Source organism: Engystomops pustulosus, chromosome 7 (assembly GCF_040894005.1).
Source record: "Engystomops pustulosus chromosome 7, aEngPut4.maternal, whole genome shotgun sequence".
NCBI lineage: Eukaryota > Metazoa > Chordata > Amphibia > Anura > Leptodactylidae > Engystomops > Engystomops pustulosus.
The window spans coordinates 132,657,646-132,680,845 of NC_092417.1; the positions used below are offsets into that span (position 1 = coordinate 132,657,646).

The window sequence follows — 23,200 nt, forward strand, 5'->3', positions numbered from 1 at the left end:
TGCCATCCTCTACCAGGAAAATGTGCAATTTTTATTTGCATGCTATTTATACCTTTCTTTACAGGAAATGGACATTTTGCATTTTGTTGCCTTGCTACCCTGAGTAGCCATTCTAAGTAACGTTTGTAACGTTTAAGGTCATTTAACCATTGGGCTGCCAAAGCCAATGTGAGTTTCTCATGTTTGCACAACTGTCATAGTAGTGTCACTAAGTTTGCATATTACATTTTCATAGGCTTTGCAGGATTATAGTTAACCCCTTAAGGACGCAGCCATTTTGTAGCTTAAAGCATTTTTTGGATTCTGACATGCGTCGCTTTATATGGGGTTATAACTTTTAAACACTGTTACTTATCTAAACGATTTGAACAGCAGACGCGGGCCTGCTGTTCTGCGCATGCGCAGACGGTAGATTCGTTGGACAAAGATGGTGAGTAGGAGGGAAAAAGAGGCTACCGGGGCGTGGAGTAGCCGCGCCATGTAACATCAGATGCGGCTACTCCACGCCCCAGTAGCCGCATAAAATAATTTGCATACAAGGCTCATAAAAGTTACTAAAAAAGTGCAGGGACGTGAGGATTAGCCCTTAAAAGGGCTATCCTCACGTCCCATTGATCCACCTACCACCCGATCTACCTTTATAGGTAGATTTGTGGTGGTAGGTTCCCTTTAAGGGCATTAGCTACCAACTGTATTACTTGTATGTTGTGTACCCAGTCCGACACCAGACCAGGTACCCATAGCCAGGACCATGGGCGGTTCGTCCCCTACGCTGCACGTAGCCAGCACTTCCCAGCAAATGCACCTTACCACCTACACCCCTACCTGCTGTGATGTACATAGACCTTCAGGAGGCTATATGCTGCTGGCCAGCTTTGGTTGTCCTGTTTGCCAAGCTGTGGTCAGCTCTTTCAACTGCCCCAGGGGTATGCAACACCCTTGCCAATACATGGCCAGAGCAGTAGTTGTGAACAGTAGCCTTCTCCAGGTTAGGAGCTGACAGAGGGATTTGCGAACCCTCCAGGAAGGTTCTAGACCTGGTCAACAGGGGTTAACAGCGGTAGATCTTGCCTGTGCAGGCATGGGTTAATAATAATAATAATAATAATAATAATAATAATACGGGTTGACTATGCTAAAAGTTATCATCCAATTGTATTCCTACATGTGAACTGGAGTGTGATTGGAGATTGAGCCACCACCTGACCAGGGTCTAACAAAACCCCTTGGCAGGAAGGGGCAAGCCCTCTTGGAATCCAGCTCCTGACACAGGAGCAGCTCTCGAGTTCCAGAAACCTCTGAGAGCACAAGCTCTTGGAACCCAGTTCCTGACACAGGAGCAGCTCTCGAGTTCCAGAAACCTCTGAGAGCACAAGCTCTTGGAACCCAGTTCTCCTAGAGAACACATTATCCTTCAGAGCATACAGAGAGACAGTGTGACACACACCTTCAGTGCCACACACAGAACACCCAGGAAAAAGCTGCAGCTTCCATATCTGGAAACAGCTACATCCCAGCCTGCACCTACTTCCAGGCTGGTGAATATTCTCCTGAGGATCACTCTTCATAACCACTCCAGTAATCCGGCATCTGTACAAGATAGTTTGGCCCGTTGCCTACAGTTGTTCTAATAAGGAACCGTGAGTTATCTTGCACAACATTGCCTCCATCTGTTCCCTGGATACGGCTGTAACACTAAGGGCGCCTCATCTATTACTCAGGGAGTCATATTACAGCCACTCACATCAGCCTATCCCTCCATCTTTCTTGCACACACCACCGGCTGTAGACCTGCCAGGCTGTAGGACAGCCCTCTGGTCCCCATACCAAGCACCGTGACACCAGCCTGCCCTAGGGCACAACTGGCAGCCACTCCGGTATTCTGGGCCCTGGCTGCCTCCAGGCTCCAAGAAAAGGCTAGGGGGGTGGGGGATGTTGCATATGTATTTATCTGTAAGTATATATATATATATATATATATATATATATATATATATATATATGGCATACAGTGGCATTACTACCCCCATACATGGCCCGTTAGGTTCAGGGGCCCGGGGATGCACGGTGTGTCCTGTCTACCACCCACCTCTCTCCAGGCCCACCCACATCTCTCCTGGATCGCCCGCCACCACAGGTGAGCGCCCGCCCATCCCCCTGACGCCACAGCCGGGTGATCATCCATACAGCTCCAAAACATGGGAAACAAAGTAAAGTATCAATGTTTATATATATGTATAAGCTGTGTATATATGCGTATATATATATATATATATATTGTGTATATGTGTATATATGCATATATATTGTGTATATGTGTGTATATATTGTGTATATGTGTATATATGCCATATATATGGTGTGTATATATGCGTATAAATGCATATACACTCACCGGCCACTTTATTAGGTACACCTGTCCAACTGCTCGTTAACACTTCATTTCTAATCAGCCAATCACATGGTGGCAACTCAGTGCATTTAGGCATGTAGACATGGTCAAGACAATCTCCTGCAGTTCAAACCGAGCATCAGTATGGGAAAGAAAGGTGATTTGAGTGCCTTTGAACGTGGCATGGTTGTTGGTGCCAGAAGGGCTGGTCTGAGTATTTCAGAAACTAATGATCTACTGGGATTTTCACGCACAACCATCTCTAGGGTTTACAGAGAATGGTCCGAAAAAGAAAAAACATCTAGTTAGCAGTAGTTGTGTGGGCGGAAATGCCTTGTTGATGTCAGAGGAGAATGGACAGACTGGTTCGAGCTGATAGAAAGGCAACAGTGACTCAAATCGCCAACCGTTACAACCAAGGTAGGCAGAAGAGCATCTCTGAACGCACAGTACGTTGAACTTTGAGGCAGATGGGCTACAGCAGCAGAAGCCCACACCAGGTGTCACTCCTTTCAGCTAAGAACAGGAAACTGAGGCTACAATTTGCACAAGCTCATCGAAATTGGACAGTAGAAGATTGGAAAAACGTTGCCTGGTCTGATGAGTCTCGATTTCTTTTGCGACATTCGGATGGTAGGGTCAGAATTTGGCGTCAACAACATGTAAGCATGGATCCATCCTGCCTTGTATCAATGGATCAGGCTGGTGGTGGTGGTGTCATGATGTGGGGAATATTTTCTTGCCACTCTTTCGGCCCCTTGGTACCAATTGAGCATCGTTGCAACGCAACAGCCTACCTGAGTATTGTTGCTGACCATGTCCATCCCTTTACGACCACAATGTACCCAACATCTGATGGCTACTTTCAGCAGGATAATGTGCCATGTCATAAAGCTGGAATCATCTCAGACTGGTTTCTTGAACATGACAATGAGTTCACTGTACTCAAATGGCCTCCACAGTCACCAGATCTCAATCCAATAGAGCATCTTTGGGATGTGGTGGAACGGGAGATTCACATCATGGATGTGCAGCCGACAAATCTGCGGCTACTGTGTGATGCCATCATGTCAATATGGACCAAAATCTCTCAGGAATGCTTCCAGCACCTTGATGAATCTATGCCACAAAGAATTGAGGCAGTTCTGAAGGCAAAAGGGGGTCCAACCCGTTACTAGCATGGTGTACCTAATAAAGTGGCCGGTGAGTGTATATTGTATATATGTCTATATATATATTGTGTATATATGCATATATATTGTTTATATGTGTGTATATATGCAAATATATTGTGTATATGTTTATATATGCATATATATTGTGTATACAGTCAATTTTTACAAAGTCTACTGCATCAGGATTTATAATAGCAATTTGTATATACTCCAGAATGTTATAAAGAGTGATCAGCTTAACAGCAATTAATTGCAAAGTCAATATTTGCCTAGAAAATGAACTTTTTCCTCCAAAACACATTTCAACTTCATTGCAGGCCTGCCTTAAAAGGAGAAGTTAACATTGTTTCAGTGATTGCTCCATTAACACAGGTGTGGGTGTTGAGGACAGGGATGGAGATCAATCTGTCATGACTAAGTAAGAATCACACCACTGGACACTTTAAAAGGAGGCTGGTGCTTGGCATCATTGTTTCTCTTCTGTTAACCATGGTTATCTCTAAAGAAACACGTGCAGTCACCATTACACTGCACAAAACTGGCCTAACAGATTAAAGTATCACTGCTAGAAATATTGCACCTCAGTCAACAGTCTATCACATCATCAAGGAATTCAAGGAGAGATTTTCCATTGTTGCCAAAAAGGCTCCAGGGCGCCCAAGAAGGACCAGTAAGCGCCAGGACTGTCTCTTAAAAGTGTTTCAGCTTCGGGATCGGGCTACCAGCAGTGCAGAGCTTGCTCAGGAATGGCAGCAGGCAGGTGTGAGTGCATCTGCACGCACTGTGAGGCGGAGACTATTGGAGCAAGACCTGGTGTCAAGAAGGGCAGCAAAGAAGCCACTTCTCTCCCGAAAAAACACTTCTCTCAGACTGATATTCTGAAAAAGGTACAGGGAGTGGACTGCTGAGGACTGGGGTAAAGTCATTTTCTCTGATGAATCCCCTTTCCGATTGCTTGGAACATCTGGAAAACAGCTTGTTCGGAGAAGACAAGGTGAGCGATACCACCAGTCTTGTCTCACGCCAACTGTAAAGCATCCTGCAACCGTTCATGTGTGGGGTCTGTCCCACAGTCTTGCCTAAAAATACATCCATGAATAAAAAATGGTACCAGAATGTCCTCCAAGAGCAACTTCTCCCAACCCTCCAAGAGCAGTTTGGTGATCCTAATAAAGTGGCTGGTGAGTGTATATATTGTGTATTGTGTATATGTGCATATATACTCTGTATATACTATACTCTGTATTAGTGTATAAATGTGTGTGTACAAGTATATACTTGTATGTGTATGGATGCGAGTATATGAGTGTAGAACTTTATATGTGTGTGTATATAAGTATATTAAGGTGTGTATAAATGTGTGTAATTGTATAAACATGTCTGTACATTCACAAGAAGATATGGGGAAGTATATCTGGCTGCAAATTTGCTGCCGGATATACTTCCCTCATAGGCGTCTATAGTGCCTGGGCTCGGTACGGTGAGCACAACGAGTACTCACTGTTTCGAGCCATAGCTGCAAAAGAGATAGAGCATGCTTTATCTTTGGCCGTAAGACTCACCATGCAGCTCTATTCTCCATGGAGAGGGGAGGGGTGAGATGCGATCAACTCTCCTTCTCTCCAGCGCGCCAGACGTGTGCCATGCTATAGTCAGACGGGCATGCGTTTATGCCAATGCAGCCTACATGTGTATATATTTTTTAAGGGGTAGGGGGGCCCTATTCAGAAATCTGCTATGGGGCCCAGCCTCTCCTAGTTATGCCCCTGGTTATGCCCCTTCATCTGTTGATATGATGTTTTGTAACTACTAGCATAGATACATCACATTGATAAGAGCAGCATAACCTGCGCCCAAAGATTATATCTCTAATGGCCGGGCTTTTGACTGGCATTTTTCAGCGAGATATTGTTCACCTAGATAGAGAAAGGCTTTTCAATTAATGTCTTCGCCAGATATAAACACTTCTTCTGCCTGCCTGGTTGCCAGATATATCACAAACCTTGCTAGTAAGTTTCACAACCTATGAGACTCCAGATCCAACTTCAGAATCTGTGGGTAGAACTTTTGTGCTTATGCAACACCCCTGCCAATGCGCATGGCAGAGGAGTAGTTGCGAATAAGCCCCTTGTACCATTTAGTACATTCAGAGGTAATTGTGCAGCGGTAGATACTGCCTGGATAGGCAAAGGCTAACATTATTTAAAGTTTATCATCCAATGATGCTCCACTATTATAACAGGAGTGTGATTGGAGAGGGAGATCACCTGACCAGGGATTAACAAACACCCTTAGTCAGGGGAGGAGTTAGACAGTGAGTGAGGAGAGAAGAGAGTTCCAGAACCTCTGGACAGGAAGCAGAGCTCTGTGTAGAGAGCACAACTGTTTCTAGCCTAAAGTGAGAGACCTGGTATCAGTCCACTGAACAATAACCAGGATTAAAGCTGCAGCTTTCCGCACTGGACACAGCTACATCCCAGCCTGGTGACCCAACTCCTGAGGTTCCCTCTCCAAGATCAGTCCAATAACCTGCACTTGTACAGAATCGTTTGGCCTGTTGCTGCTGTTGGTTCGAATAAAGAACTGTAAGTTACTTTTATGCACAACATTGCCTCCAGCTACGGCTGTATCACCATCAAGGGCTCCCTCACCCACCATCTAGGGACGCATACTACAGACTCTAAGGGTTGCCCCAGGGAGAACCAGTACAACAGCCTCTCCCTCATCTAATTTTTTGCACACCCCACCTGCTGGAGACCTGCCAGGCTGTGGGACAGCCCTCCGGCCCCCATACCACGCACCCTGACACTACCATGCCAAGGCCGCAACCGCACGCCACTCCAGTATTCTGGGCCCCGGCTGCCTCCAGGCCCCAAGAAATGGCCCAACTGTACTCAATATGATACTTAATAAATTCACTAATATAACGTTTTATTTGATTTCCACAACTTCTTCTTGGTGCATATTACTGTATATGCTAAAAATTAAACCCCCCTTTCCTCACCTAGACAAACAGATGAATAAGTCAGAATGTATGACAGACAACATGGGGCCGTCTATTACTTTAAAGGGAACCTACCAACCACATATCTACCTATAAAGGTAGATCGGGTGGTAGGTACATATATAGGACGTGAGGATAGCCCTTTTAAGGGCCAATCATCACGTCCCCTGAATCTTTTGCTAACTTTTTTTTTGACAAATATGTACATTTGATAAAGTGGTTACTGGGACGTGGAGTAGCTGGAGCTGAGGTTACATGGCTTAACAACACCACGCCCAAGTAACCTCTTTGTTCCTCCTACCAAATATCAAATGTTTCCTAGAGGGAACACACATATTTCACAAATATTTCCTACGCACTGGGCAAGCCAAGACATGCCTGCAGTCTGCTCCACTTACTATTTCATGTGTCCATGGATGCACCAATCAGGTTCTTTCAAACTGCCAAGACACTATAGGGAATAAATCTGGGTGGACAGGAGATCTGTTTATCTGCATTTGCTGTTTATATCAATTTGGGTGACTGTTGGATTTCACCATCATTGTACTTGAAACAGACTGGATGTATGATCAGACATGCTTCACAAACCTGAACATATTTCACAACTCCATAGTCACTATTAGAGATGAGCGAACATACTCGTCCGAGCTTGATGCTCGCAACTGCTCGGTGCTCGGACGAGTATTTCGCCCGCTCGAGTAGGTTTTTGCCGGCCATGAACAGAGCCAATCACATGCTAGGAGACTCTGCAGTACACCCAGCATCACGTTGTACACTTACATGTCGATAGCAGTGGTTGGCTGGCCTGATCAGGTGACCCTGGAATATACTAGCCCTTGCCCGCGCTGCTTGGATCATTCTCTGTCTGGTTGCCATTAGGGAGAGAGCTGCTGCTGGTCAGGGATAGCGTTAGGGTGTTCTAGTAGATTACTGTTAGGCAGGAGTGATTCTAAAAGGACCTTACTGTTAGGCAGGAGTGATTTTCCAAGAACCCAACAGTCCTTGTTAGGGCTAAATGAGCATTTTTCAAAAGTTAAAGTGACAGATTCACAAAATCCTTTTGTGTGCTGTCAGTGTAGGTTAGAAACTAGCCATAGCAATCATCTTCTGTGGTTGCTGTCTGATTTCTTCTGCACGTTTTGCATTTTTTTCTATAAGAAAAAAAAAATTACAGTTTATATTTGTGTTTTGTCTATAAAATAGACTTTAATTTTGAAAATGTTGAACCCGAGGGCTAGGGGTAGAGGACGAGGGCGTGGGCATCCAATTACTGGAGGGGTCAGAGGCTGTGGTCCTGGGCGGGTTGAGACACCACCTGCTGATGAGGGAGCAGGGGAACGCTGCAGAGCTACACTCCCTAGCCTCATGTCTCAAGTTACTGGGACTTGTGGTAGAGCACTGTTGAGGCCAGAACAGTGCGAACAGGTGATGTGGTGGATTGCGGACAATGCTTCTAGCCATTTGTCCACCAGTCAGTCTTCCACGCAATCCACCCATGTTACCCAAGTGAGCACCCCTCCAGCTCCTCCACCTCAACCTCCTTCCCCCCCAGTCTGCCCCCTCCCAGGAAAATTTGGCTCTTTCCCGATGCCCAGGTTTTCCACCGGTCGCAGTCTGTGGGTCATGATGACATTGTTGACGTAGTGGAAGAAGTGTGTAAAGAGGTGTCGGATGATGAGGAGACATGGTTGTCAGACAGTGGTGAAGTTGTTGTCAGGGCAGGAAGTCCGAGGGGGGAGCAGACTGAGGGATCGGAGGATGATGAGGTGACAGACCCAAGCTGGGTTGATAGGCCAGGTGAAGACAGTGCTTGTGAGACGGAGGCGAGTCCTATACGAGAACAGGTTGGAAGAGACAGTGGTGGGGCCAGACAGAGAGGCAGGGCCAGAGCTGGTGCATCAGCACCAAATGTTTCACGTAGTCAAGATCCCGTGGCGAGGGATAGATTTTCTGAAGTCTGGAGGTTCTTTAAAGAAACAGCGGATGACCGACGGACTGTGGTGTGCAACCTGTGCCACACCAGGATCAGCAGGGGTTCCACCACTACTAGCTTAACCACCACCAGTATGCGCAGGCATATGAATGCTAAACACCCCACTCAATGGAACCAAGGCCGTTCACCTCTGGCCGGGCCCACCACTGCTCCTTCTCCTGTTTCATTTGCTGCCTCTGCTAGTCAGCCCCCTGCCCAGGACCCCGGCACAAACACCTCCCGCTCGAAAACCACACCTTCACCTCCACGATCCTCCACAGCTCCCACCAATGTCTCCATGCGCAGCGTTCAGCTGTCTATACCCCAGGCGCTGGAGCGCAAGAGGAAATACAGTTCCACCCACACGCCCAAGCCCTCAATGTCCACATCTCCAAATTACTTAGCCTGGAGATGCTGCCCTATAGGCTGGTAGAGACCGAGGCCTTTTGCAACCTCATGACGGCGGATGCCCCTCGGTATTCAGTCCCCAGCCACCACTACTTTTCCCGATGTGCCGTCCCAGCCCTGCACCAGCTCGTGTCAGACAACATCACCCATGCCCTGACCACATCGTTTCTGTCAAGGTTCACCTAACCACGGACACGTGGACAAGTGCTGCCGGGCAGAGCCACTATGTACCGCTGACGGCACATTGGGTTAACTTGGTGGAGGCTGGGACCATGCTGACCCTGCGGCCGCTTATATATTGTGGACGCCGAGGATTGCTGGTCCTACCTCAGTCACGGTCTCTCAGGCCTACTATGCCTCCTCCTCCTCCCACCCCTCCTCCACCTCCTCCTCCGAATTACCATCCGTGGGCATGGCGCCATCAGTCGGTAGCTCTAGGCGCAGCAGCAGTGCCGTCGCTAAGCAACAGCAGGCGGTGCTGAGCATAGGCGATAAAAGGCACACCGCCCAAGAGCTATTACAGGGCATCACGGCGCAGACCGATATGTGGCTGGCACCGCTGAACCTGAAGCCAGGCATGGTTGTGTGTGACAACGGCCGTAACCTGGTGGCGGCTTTGCAACGCGGCAGACAGACACATGTGCCATGCCTGGCCCATGTGTTAAATCTCATAGTTCAGCATTTCCTCAAGACATACCCCAATCTGTCTGATTTTCTCACGAAGGTGCGCCGTATCTGTGCGTATTTCAGAAAGTCGACCACAGATGCTGCCACTCTCAGGGCAGTGCAGCGCCGCCTTCAACTGCCCGCTCACCGACTGTTGTGCGACGTGCCCACGAGGTGGAATTCCACATTAACCATGTTATCCAGAGTTTACCAGCAGCGCAGAGCAATTGCAGACTACCAGATGTCAACTTCCATCAGAACTGGTAGTAAGGTCAGTCAGCTTCCTCAAGTCTACAATGAGGAGTGGAAGTGGATGTCTGATATCTGTCAGGTGCTGAGTAACTTTGAGGAGTCAACACAGATGGTCAGTGGCGATGCCGCCATCATCAGCCTCACCATCCCGCTGTTTGGCCTGTTGAAAAACTCTCTGGTCAGCATGAAGTCAGAAGCTTTGCGCTCGTCACAAGAGACGGGGGAAGAAGATTCCCTCGTTGATAGCCAGAGCACCCTCCGGTCTGTTTCTCAGCACATATCAGAGGAGGTGGAGGAGGATGAGGAGGAAGAAGAGGAGAAAGTTGGCGAGACAGAAGAGGGGACCATTGCTCAGTCCTTAACTGTTCATCGTGTATGGGCAGAAGGAGAGGAGTTGGAGGAGGAGGAAATGGAGAGTCAGGCCAGTGAGGGGAGTGAACTCTGGCGCATATGGCAGATTTCATGCAAGGCTGCCTGTCCCGTGACCCTCGTGTTCAAAGGATTTTTTCCAGCACCGATTACTGGGTATTCACTCTCCTGGACCCACGGTAAAAGCAAAATCTTTCTACTCTCATCCCTGTAGAGGAAAGGAGTGTGAGAGTGCATGAATACCAGCAGGCCCTGGTGCACAAGCTGAAACAGTATTTCCCTTCTGACAGCGCTAGCGGCAGAGGGCGTACTTCTGCTGGACAAATAGGGAGGGAGAGTAGGCGAGCAGGCAGCTTGTCCAGCACTGGCAGGGGTACGATTTTCAAGTTTTTGCCAGTTTTATGTCCCCCCAGCAAGATACTGTCACCTTTCCCCAGTCTGACCATTCCATTGTCCTAAATGATCACACAGCTCCCTACAACTACTGGGTTTCAAAGCTGGACATGTGACCCGAACTGACGCTGTACGCCTTGGAGGTTCTTGCTTGCCCTGCCGCTAGCGTGTTGTCAGAGCGGGTTTTCAGTGCAGCTGGTGGCATCATCACCGATAAGCGTACACGCCTGTCAACTGACAACGCTGACAGACTGATGCTTATCAAGATGAATCAAGCATGAATTTCTCATGATTTCCATTCTCCACCAGGTGAAAGCATCTCAACCTGAATAATTCTCATGTATGCACTCCTCCTCCTCATTCTCCTCCTTCTCCGCTTTGTACACTAAAGCAGAGGCAACTGGCTATTTTTTGCTATAGTACTATATCTATTTAATTTTTCTGGAGGGCCACCTACCCGGTCCTCTGTTTTAAACAATTTTTGGGAGTGCCACATACAGGTATTGTATCTATTCAATTTTTCTGAAGGGTCACCTAGCCGCTCCTCTGTTTTGAAAACTTTTTTGGACTGCCACATACAGGCACTCTATCTATTAAATTTTTCCGGAGTGCCACCTACCCGCTTTTCTGTTTTGAAAACTTTTTGGACTGCCACATACAGGCAATATCCAAATTTAATAGTCTCCATAGCAGCCTCCACATGTCGTCTTTATAGCAACCTCCACACGTCGTCTTTATAGCTGCCTCCACATGTTGTCTCCATTGCTGCCTCCACACGTTGTCTCCATTGCTACCTCCACACGTCGTCTCCATAGCTGCCTCCATACATCGTTCCCTTAGCAAACGAGCTGTGTCCGGCAAAATTTTGGGTTGTTTTAACGGATTCCACTTCAAACTTGTTAACTTTGTCGCCACCCAGCTGTGTTATCCACAAAATATACCGCCAAACTTTTATTATTGACCGATATTATTTCAGCGCTCCTTGCGCATCTCTTCACGTTCCCCTCCCCCGCCATAACCAGGCCAATTACTTATAAGAACAGTACTACACTTGATCTTACACAAAAGGTTTTTAGAAATGCTGTTTGTAGCCCCCGCCTGCTTTGAAAATTATAATTTTTTCAAAGTAAACGCTTGGGGCCCCCAGGTCCATTTTTGGTGGGGAGGAGCCGAGAGGCAGGGGCTTGGACAGGCGAAAGCTCGCCTGGCAGCCGATCGTCAGCTCCATCCCAAGATCCAACTAACATCGTTTGAACTGCAGCAACCTGCAACCTATAACCTTACAGCCTCCATACATCGTACCCTTAGCAAACGAGCTATGTCAGGCAGATTTTTCGAGTGTTTCACCAGATACGTAATGGAACTCGGCCCATCTGTCGCCACCATGCTGGAGACCTGAAGTTGCAATCATAGCAGCGCAATATGGATGCCCCATACCGTCGCTCTTAATCATGGAACCATTTCCGAAAAAAATATATAAAACCGCAATGCTATTCCATTATTCGTAGATGAAGTATTCAAACGACCCAGCCTGCTTTGAAAATGATATTTTTTTTCAAAGTAAACGCTTCGGGCCTCCAGGTCCATTTTGGGTGGGGAGGAGCCGAGAGGCAGGTCCTTGGACAGGCGAGAGCTCGCCTGGCAGCGGACCGCCAGCTCCATTCCAAGATCCAACTAACATTGTTTTAACTGCAGCAACCTTTAACCTACAACTTCTGACTTTACTGCCTCCATAAATTGTACTCTTAGCAAACGAGCTGTGTCTGGCAAAATTTTGGTTTTTTTTAACAGCTTCCACATCAAACTTGTTAACTTTGTCGCCACCCTGCTGTGTTATCCACAAAATATACCGCCAAACTTTTATCATTGACCGATATTATTTCAGCGCTACTTGCACATCTCTTTACGTTACATTCCCCCGCCATAACCAGGCCAAATACTTATAAGAACAGTACTACACTTGATTTTACACAAAAGGTTTTTAGAAATGGTGTTTATAGCCCCCGCCTGCTTTGAAAAATATAATTTTTTCAAAGTAAACGCTTGGGGCCCCCAGGTCAATTTTGGGTGGGGAGGAGTCGAGAGGCAGGGGCTTGGACAGGCGAGAGCTTGGACAGGCAGCTCCATCCAAAGATCCAACTAACATCGTTTTAACTCCAGCAACCTTGAACCTATAACCTTTTACCTCCAAAATCTATCTTTTCACTCCTCTTTTCTCACCTCTTTACGTTCACCTCGGGTGCCATAACCACCCCATTGCCTCCACAAGTCGTCTACATAACAGCCTCCATACACCGTCTCCATGTCGTCTCCATAGCTGCTTTCAAAAGTCTTCTCCATAGCTGCATCCACATGTCGTCCCCTTAGCAAACGAGCTGTGTCAGGCTCATTTTTCGGGTGTTTCACCAGATACGTTATGGAACTTGGTCACTCTGTTGCCGCCATGCTGCGTTATCGACTAAATAAACCGTCAACCTTTTGTTCACATAGGAAATCATTTCAGCACTTCTTGCTCACCTCCTTTGGTTCCTCTCTGCCGCCATAACCAGGCCAAATACTGATATGTACAGTGCTACACGTTATCCTTGCCAAAAGGAATTTTTTACATTGGTTTGAAGCCTGAGTCCATTTGGGGTATGTCGACATGCCACTCTCTAGCCTGCCGCTGCTGCCGCTGCCTCTGCATGCAGTCTTCTATAGTTTCAGGGTCAATTATTGGATGTTTTAGATGCTATCTAGCCTCATTCGGTCACTCTGTCATGGCCATGCTTTTGCCCATAATTTTGGCATAATGGTGCAATTAGGCAGCCTCAGAGGCATCCATGCATGCTGCCCCTGCTGTTTCCTGTCCATTTCCGTGGTGTTTCCATAATTTTTTGAGGTTTCCAGGTTTTTGGCCAAGCTTCCCTGTGCAGATCCGTGGTCCCCTTCAAAAATGCTCGAGTCTCCCATTGACTTCAATGGGGTTCATTATTCGAAACAAGCACTCGAGCATCGGAAAAAGTTTGACTCGAGTAACAAGCACTCAAGCATTTTAGTGCTCGCTCATCTCTAGTCACTATCCTTCCTATCCTACAAAAACAACCCGCTTCTGACCACTATAAAAGTCTTGTAATACATGGGGAGACAAATTGATGAACTTCCATTCAATTATTCTTCTTATCTTTCAGGTCCGTTCTTTTTTCCAAGGAGATAAATCATACCCTGTGTTTTCAAAGTGGTCTAAGCAGGGTCGGACTGGGGTAACTAGGGCCCACAGGTGAAAATGATTCTGGGGGCCCACCCTACTACTTCATAGAAATACGACCTATATCGAGGGTGTCTAGAAATGTGTAGGCATTGTATAGTATATAATATAAAGTTCTGCTTTTTCCTTCCCTCTCTGCACTCTCTTGCTTTGTAAACTGAGGCTGCAGGGATGACTCTAAAAGAAACCTACCATTTGATTTGATGCATTATGAGCCAAACATACCTTGAGAATGCTGTAGCTACACTGATGCAGAAACATATCTTGTTTAATGCAAAAACAGAAAAAAGTAATAAAAAACAGCTCACCCAAATAGAATCCTTGCTGGGCTTTAGAACGACATATGGTTGGAGGTCCAAGGTCCGATCCGGTATCGGGACCGCCACAGCGGCTAATATCAAAAGACGAAAAACAAAGTGCGGACTCCAACAGGTGAGTTGAGGAAGACTTCGTTTTTTTTTAGTAAAAAGTATCAAAAAGTTTAATTCAATCTTCAATTAAAAACTTTCACATTGCAAGAAAACAGGCATGGATATGCACAAACATGACACAAAAAGAGCTTGCGGTAACGCGTTTCGGACTTAAGCTACCTAGTCCTTATTCATACCTAACTCGTGTAACCTGTTACAAGGATTAAATAGCAACAAGTGGTGGCCCAGAACAGGTTTCCGGTGAGGTCATGAGGAACGCCCCTTCCACGGGGGTGGATACAAAGACATAGGAAAAAAAAAAGGGGGGAGAAGACAAAAGAAAAAAGAAGAAAGGGGGAGGGGAAAAAAGAAAAAAGAGAAAAGAGGGGAGGGCATGTAAATGAAGTGGTAAATATCAACAAAGGGTAAGATTAGTAGAAGTACATGAGATCTTGTTTGAAGTTTAATCCCTTTGGAGATCGGGTTTCTAGGTTAAGGATCCAGAAAGCTTCTCGAGAGAAAAGTGCTTTTTTCCAATATCCATGCCTGTTTTCTTGCAATGAGCAAGTTTTTAATTGAAGATTAAATTAAACTTTTTGATACTTTTTACTAAAAAAAACGAAGTCTTCCTCAACTCACCTGTTGGAGCCCGCACTTTGTTTTTCGTCTTTTGATATATCTTGTTTAATACCTGAGTGGATTTGCTGAAAAAATTATTATAAAATTATGATAATGAAGCTCTGTCTCTCCTGTGGCTGGCATAATGCTTCACCCTTATCCTATTTATGCACTGTCCCAGAGAACGCTGTATTCACTGTGTTATCTCTGACAGGCAGAAGTAATCAATCGCTGCACAATCCCCCAGCTGCTTTGTATGAGTCACCCAGTCAGACTTGGCTTACTGACTCTATGGATTAAGCACTACACATGATAAGAGTTTTTACATGCTAGAAGGCTAGTCAGTGACTACAGGAATAATCAGAAAGAGGCAGAAGTTTGATCTCTTACCTAAGAAAATACAGGACTTCTACTTCATGTCCAGAAGTGACATGACTTACGGCTGCAGAAATTTCCAACAGTTATTTTCAGATTCTGGCAGCACATCTCCACACTGTACAACTAAAAATACCACAGTCACTTACAGTATATATAATGTCACCTGGCTAACAGAAATGTCCCACACTGTGCTCCTAGATAATATTTATCCCCATAACCAAATTGACCACACTGCCCCCTCCATTATCAAATAAACCCCTATAATAAAACCACTCTGTGCCACCTGCATATTTCAAAAATTACATTGCGACCCTGAATTTATTATTACTCTATAGCCCTTAAATAAATGATACTGTACCCCTAAAAAATTAAAATGTGGTGCCATCCGTTCTCCTATTTATTAATTTATACACAATTTCCTGACATTATTTGATTCTATTATTACATAGAGCCCCCCAAATTATGAAAGGTATATTGACACAATTACCCCAGTAAACCAGTAGTATTATGTTGTGCAGCATGTAATCCGATTTCCTTGTTATTTCATGGAAAAGCTGATAATTTAACCCGTTCATAAGTATAATCCATGTGGTAAGGCGTATGACAAAGTTAGGGAGGCAAGGAGCTGAATGCTCCTCAAATTCAGGCAATATAGAGGCATTAATCATAGTGGATCTGGGTGTACCAAGCTTGACTTTACTCCCCTCTACCTGACTTTTTCATGCTCCTTACCACATGGATTACACTTACATTTTCCAAGCTGCAACAGCGCACTGCAGTAATGAGTACATGTAAGGGATGGGGATTACACACTGTACAAGGTAATGAAGCTCGTTTACTACGACACTCCCTGCTGACATGTTCCCTTTAACTCCTTAATACTCACTGAAGGATATTTCAGCCAGCAAGCTGTTGAGGATTTATGGAGAGGGCTAGCAAACAACCATCGCTATCAAAGTTAACCCCTTGATTGCTGCCGGCATCTTTGCATGGGCGCTGCCATCTTGGTTGAGATCACTGCTCCCCCTGACGTCATAAAGGAGCGGTGATTGATTGCCAAAGCATTATGATTTTTGCAGATTATGGCACATTGTAATAAATCCTATGCAAAAATGCCATATACTACAGTACAGTATATACAAAACAGAAGTACAGACCCTAGAGGGTCTAAAAAATAGTAATTAGAAAAAATAATAATAATTCAAAATTCTAATTATAAACAGTAAACATCACGACCATGTTAGGTATCGCCATATAGCAAAATGCCCGATCTATCAAAATAGAAAATTGCCACTGGTGAACCCCATAGCGGTGAACCCCATCTCACAAAAAAATTACGCCTAAAACAGCTCTATACACCAAAGTAATAAAAAGTTAATAGCATCAGAAGATGGCAAAACAATTTTTTTTTTCATATACATTGTTTGAATTTTTGAAAACCTATTAAAACAAAATAAATCCAATATTTACTTGGTATCACTATGATTGTACTAAACCAAAGAATAAAGCAGAGGTGTTATTTGGCGCGCACAGTTAAACTGAGCCCACAAGAAAGTGACACAAATGCGGGGGGTTTTTTTACCAATTTCACCACATTTGGAATTTTTTTCCAGCTTCCCAGTACCCGGCATTGTAATAAATTGTAATAAATTACGTCTCTGATAAGTAAAATTTGTTATGCAGAAAATAAGCCCTCGCACAGCTCTGTAGATGGAAAAATGAAAGATTTATAGCTTTTTGAAGGTGGGGAGCATAAAAGTTAATTTAAAAACGCTGTGACGCTAAGGGGTTAATTGTTTTATTTACATATACTGCCCCTTACATTTTATTTATTGTCCCACCCTTTTGCAATTTATATACTGTGCCCCCTTCCTGACAGAATTTTTAATCCTGAGCACCCTCTATACTGCCCTCATGTGTGTTCCTTACTACCCCATCCCTGGTCTCCCTGTATTTTCCATACTGCCCCTCTGAATCTCTTCCCACAGGTATTTTCCTTACTGTATTGCTCCCCCACTTTGCATTTTCCATCCTGTATTTTCCGTACTGCCCCCCATCCCCGTCACCATGCATTTTTGATACTGCACCCCTTAACTTCCCACCTGTATTACCTTACTGGAATAATACTGGAATAATCCACCTCCCGTTCCCCAGCATGTTTAGTACTCTCCCCCCTCCATCTTAGTACTCTCCCCCCTCCATCTTCCACCCTGCATTTTTTATACTGGGCACCCCAAACCCCCCCTTTTACTGCCACCCGTTCCCCCTCCTGTGGTCCCTCTGTATTTCACATGCTGGACCCTTCCCTGTCCCCCTCCCATCTGTACTTTCCATACTGGGCCCCCTCACATTGCATTTTGTTTCCTGCCCATCCCTTTTCTATACAGGAGGTCCCCCACTCTCGGTTCCCAGCATTTTCTATACTGCCCCCTTCACCTCGGCATTCAAATAAAAAAACACTTACTTACTTACCTATCGCTGACACGTCCTCACTCCCATCTTCTTGCTGCTGCTGCTGCAGGCACCCGGAATGACTGGCAAGTGATGTGCGGCAGCGTGATGACGTCACCGTGCTGTTGCGCATCCAGGGTCAAAGTGCGGTGTGTTCCAGGTTCTCCTGGCCACGTCTCATTCACACAGACGGCAGCTAACAATGACAGTCAGTTTTAGCAGCCATAATAGAGCTCAAGCGTCCGGTTCCCGGCTGCATTGAGTTTTATTACGATTGCCGGCAGAGGTCCCCTGTGGATAGGAATGGAGGCCCCGGACATGGTGGCAGGTGTTGGGGCCCACCGGGGGATTCACCGGACCACCGGTGGGCCAGTCCGACACTGGGTCTAACCCTTACAAACTTAGACTAGGTATAGGACCTACAAGTTTCATCTATGAACAAGGACCCTCACATTTTATCTTCTCACACTGTCTATTTTCTAACTTATACACATTAGTTCAAAAACAAGGTTTGGCATAACTGAATGGCGGAAATGTATGTAGTGGCCAGTTATCTGTTTCATTTCCCATCCACTATATAGCTTCCAAAGCTAGAAGCTGCCTGGAGCAGCTGTTCATTGTTCCGTATGAAAGACTCTCATCCCTACAGATGAACTATATTAATATTAGCTCATCAGTTTACACAATTTAATCAATTTAGTGTTATCCCTGAATATCTCTTTAGAATTCAGAGATAACTCGAGCTCATTTTCGTCGGGTTTCCCGGCGATTTATGTTTTGCGCAGCATCGTGTAGAGGATTGTGTCACAGGGGGTTGGATTTTGGCGCATCGGCGCCAGTTTGCACGCGACACAAATCGGGGGCGGGCTGTTGGACAACCTGACGGATTCAGACTACGCTCGGGATTATACTTCGAATTGTGTCGCAAGACACACACTTACAAGCACCGGGAAGAAGCAGGTGAACTCTGGCGGACCTCGGTGGGGAAGCGACTGATGCAGGAACTTGGGCGCACGGGCTTCATGAATCGTGCCGGACTTCATCTTTGCCGGACCGTCTGAATAGCGATCGCGACAGGACCGGGTAAGTAAATTTGCCCCATTGCGTTTTCCAAGGCAGATATTAATTCTCTAATACTGCTAAAATGATCTACAGCAAGGTTCGTAAAAGTAGAGCTCTCACATACACACACAGAAACAAATTAATCTAAGAGTATATATTTGGATTGTGAGAGAAAACCCATTAAAACATGTCCCCTTGAGATAAAATAGCAAAGCAGCTAGGATCAAACATGAGAGATGACAGATGATGTGTACATTGCTGCAGAATATGTTAATGCTAAGTAAGCAATGTGAAGTTAAGAAACTGATAACTTCTCAACCACTAACCAGGCAGAAAAAGAAATGTGCTCCTAGAAAAATATTGCTCTTATTGGAGCCACCTCTTCATCTTTTCCCTTACCAAGCAAGTATACTGTGAAGACCTCAACCAGCAAGTATTTCATTATCTGAATAATCTGAAGACCTTAGGAGACAAGATGTAAACAGTAAAATCTTTTATTGCATTTATTAAACACATCAAGCAATGTAGCAATTTCATGAAGACTTTCAGTATTTCCTTGTACCAAGATAATAACACTTACCACAAAGCTGTGTGAATAACAGCAAAGTAAATGTGGTGGGATTTGTTTTTGACTGTAGACCAAAAAATTAGCCAAAGAAGAGCATCTGTACAGTTCTAATGTGATCATAACACTCATATTTACCCTCTGATCTGGTGATATCTTCTGTACATATTATCAGCCTCAAAGAAGTTTTGATATACATCATAGTAATAACAGTAAATCACCTGTCATGATAACCCCTTCCTCATCACAGCCACAAGGTGCACAAATCCTCATAAGTTAGGGACATGGCTGGCCAGTCCTTGCTACATTTTTAATATCCACAGTTTATAGTTGGTGTAGATTTCAATCATCATATATGACAGTTTTTTGGCATCATTGATAATAAATGCCAATGGCCAACTGTGACCATGCAATGCATTTTGGGTGAGTGGGTCAGTGGAAAATGTCTCTTGGTTACCAACTTGATTTTAGTCCAAAAACAATAGTTAAAAAATTTTATTATGTATTATTATAGACTCCTAATGATTGCACAAAATGGAAATTGTTATTTCACTACAGGGAGTTCTCTTATAAAGGAACATATTGCCAGAATGATAAATCTAAAATAAAATGTGCTCTGAGAAGTTTCTGAAATATATATATGTGTGTGTGTGTCTCTACCTTTAAGTCGGCTGCCTTTACACTTTTGAAATAATATAATACTGATAGAAAATTTACATTTCAAAAATGATCAGCTGTACTTGTATGAATTTCATAAAAAAAGAATACTTTGATGTAGCCTGTTCCTTGCAGTGTGCCACAATATTACTTGTATTGGGTGTGTGCTAGACACCCAACAATATGCAATTTTAGATTGCATGTATGGCTTAGTTGCACCTGATTTGTAAGCAGGAAATGGGAAAATGAATACCTAAGTCTAGTAATGGCATATATGTAAGTGTTTTCTATTAATTCACTGATTTTATCAGAAAACACATCAGGAGTATAAAAAAGAACAATGTTCTAATTATCCTACTGAGAAATTACAATTTCTAACGTAATGGAGCAACTACATATAGAACGGATCAAAGAAGGAGCAGTGGCAGTGAGTTAGCAACAAAAGTTTTTACATTTTGCTTAAAAAAAAACCTCATCCTTATGTGACAGAATTACTGAATTTGCCGTTTTCTTACCTTATATATGCATAAGGATATGCATAAGTGCATATATATCAAAGAGGCAGAGCAAATGACTGCTTGAAGAGATTGTGCCATATGCTGCTAGGTGGCATTAACATTTGCCAACATTTTCTCAATTGTTATTGAAACAATATGAGTGGAAAAACATACAGTCCTAGGTGGCAAAATCCTGATAATCCGGTGTTTATTTTATATCCTGAGCTCAAAATTCGTAAATGAAAGTTTGTGTTCATCGGTTACAGTTTCCGTATTCTTAAGTAGGGCATGTAAGTCTTTTTTTTCCATTAAGGCACTTCTGGAACATCGATAGAGGAGTCCTCATCATTGTGTACTGACGTAAACTTTTTATTTTGCACAGCTTTATAGAAATCAGACCAACTCTTTCCAAAGACCACGTGAAAGTCTCTTCTTTCTCAATGAGATTCTACTTCCATTACTAACACAAGGTAACACCATGTGATTATTTAAATTGAATGGGTCGGAGTGAGCGATAGTCTTGATTAAGTGGAACTGGTTTAGCAGTAGGTCCATGGCGGTTACCGATATACCTATCATCACCACAGTTCATTTCAAACACAAAAACAACAGCCACCGCATAGCTACTTCTTATCACTATTAACACCAGTTTACACCAGCACTCAATAGATAGAAAATGTTTTCACACACTTAAATATTATTCTCTATAGCTCTCTAGCAGGAAAAAAGAAATATACAGGGACAAGGAAGGTGGATAGTGCTTGGAAGGTATCTCAGCATCTTGGACTATGAGTGCTTCTTTAGCTTGGTGACATGCATTAAATATGTGTCCTAAGATTTGTGGCATATGTGTGGCTTTTTGTAGTAGTTGTCTTGAAGAGTTTGTGATATGCATTGCACAAATGTTAGCTGTCCAGATTTTCTTTGGCCCCATCTCCTCAACTGATCTGACACTTATCCTTTTTACTCAGCTTTCTCCTCCTCTGCTCAAGACTTCTTTCTATGAGTTCATCTTCCTCTACAGCCCTGCAACAAATCATTACAAAAACAGATGTCATAAATGTTATGAAAGTATTGAGATATATTTGCACTGGGTACTGGTACATACTTTCTTTCCTTGATATGTAGATCTCTGACTAGACCATCTCGTTGGTCTACAAGGGATACTAGTTCATCAAGTAAAAGTTTTTCCCTTCTCTTCTGAGCTTCACTTTTTAAACACTCTATAGGAAATACAATAGGATAGATCTTCAACGTTGCAGAACAAATAAGTACAGTAGCCCCGTACACATGATTTGTTGAAATTATTACCCCCTCTCCATGAACATCTTGAAGAACATTACAATGATATAAAAGTTCTGATAAACATTGTAATCCTATCCATCATAAAGAAACAGGAATAGGGCCTAACTTGCTGATCAGCGGGGGTCTCAGTAACCACAGATCATGAAAATGGCTTTCAGCAATTTCTTTCAGCTCCATACAGATTAATGGAGCAGAACGGTCATGCGCGGCCATCTGCTCCATTAGTCTGACGGAGGTACGTGGGATCCCCTTGGAGCCCTCGTTTTCATGATCTGTGGGGCTCTATGTACTGGTTCATGAGAAAACCCCCATCACATTGAATGGTGTCACTAAGAAGGCCATTTTTTCTGTAGACAACAAGCATTATACTGATGTACAATGACAAAAATAAAAGTTAGCTGCAGCAATAAAAAGTTAAAAAGTAAATACCCCTGTAGCAGAGTGAGAAATGAAATATGCTGTGCATGCTGCTACAGATATTTCCCTTTAAGGTTTATTCATATTCTAGTGGTCTCACCATCTGTACACAGCAATGCTCGCAGGTCTCTACTCAACAGTTCAAAGCGTCTTTCCAGGTCCTGCTCTTCTGCCCTAAAAGAAAGAAACAATAATTGTATACAGTGTATAATATGCACCCACAGAGATATCGCGCCTAGTTCTGTGTTGCTGTGCATCACAATATTAGACTCATTACGGGAGGATTTCCATGTTTTCTCCACCACTTACATCAACTGTAGTTCGTCCTGTCTGCGAATTAATGCATTTTTCTTATTCACCAGCATAAACCATTCCTGGATCAAAGTCTCCTCAGCTTCTTTGTCAGTACCTGGGGAATGAACACAGGTTTGGTTATATATTAGTGTGTGCTTGTTTTTAGGAATGAGGATCTGCTGCCCTCTTCTGGTTTTCCAGCAGCATGTGGTTTTGGTTAAAAAAAAAAGTTCTTCTTTGGACCTAGTTAAATATTATTTTCCGTTACTGCTTTGATTTATGTTCCTGTCTTTAATTAGATAATTGTGTTTTATTCTTGCAGAAAAATAACATTTAACAAATGCAACAAATATACAGCTTATACTTCTATACCATTTTCCATTAGAAGTCGCAGGTCTTTTTCTACAATGGCTGCCCTTTCATCAATTTCTTCCTGCTGATGTTCCAGGGCAGAAAGTTCAGAGGTCACATACTGGCTGGTGTCTTTAAGAACCTGAAAAGAACATAATGGATGGTAAATGACTGCAGGCAGTGAGTGGAGCATTATGCACATACCTGCAGTTATTTTTAGACTTTCATAGATTGCTGGGGAGATATAAAGGCTGGGGAATCCATTTCTGCTTGTAACAGGAAATATTCTGGTAGTAATATATTAGGCTGTTCATTTG

At 44.1% G+C, this 23,200-nt stretch overlaps 1 protein-coding gene across 6 annotated transcripts in view; it reads right to left on the minus strand.

Annotated features, from left to right (window-relative positions):
• Window positions 1–19,275: 19,275 nt before the first annotated feature.
• LOC140070854 (uncharacterized) overlaps window positions 19,276–23,200 on the minus strand; it is a 106,182-nt gene continuing 102,257 nt past the window's right edge. For all 6 annotated transcript variants that reach the window (XM_072117852.1, XM_072117854.1, XM_072117851.1 and 3 more), the window contains 5 exons: window positions 22,905–23,025; window positions 22,548–22,647; window positions 22,339–22,412; window positions 21,625–21,739; window positions 19,276–21,542 (listed from right to left, as the gene is read on the minus strand). In XM_072117852.1, the coding sequence (XP_071973953.1) occupies window positions 21,455–21,542; window positions 21,625–21,739; window positions 22,339–22,412; window positions 22,548–22,647; window positions 22,905–23,025 (498 nt within the window). In that variant the 3' untranslated portion in view covers window positions 19,276–21,454. The remainder of the gene's footprint in view (window positions 21,543–21,624; window positions 21,740–22,338; window positions 22,413–22,547; window positions 22,648–22,904; window positions 23,026–23,200) is intronic.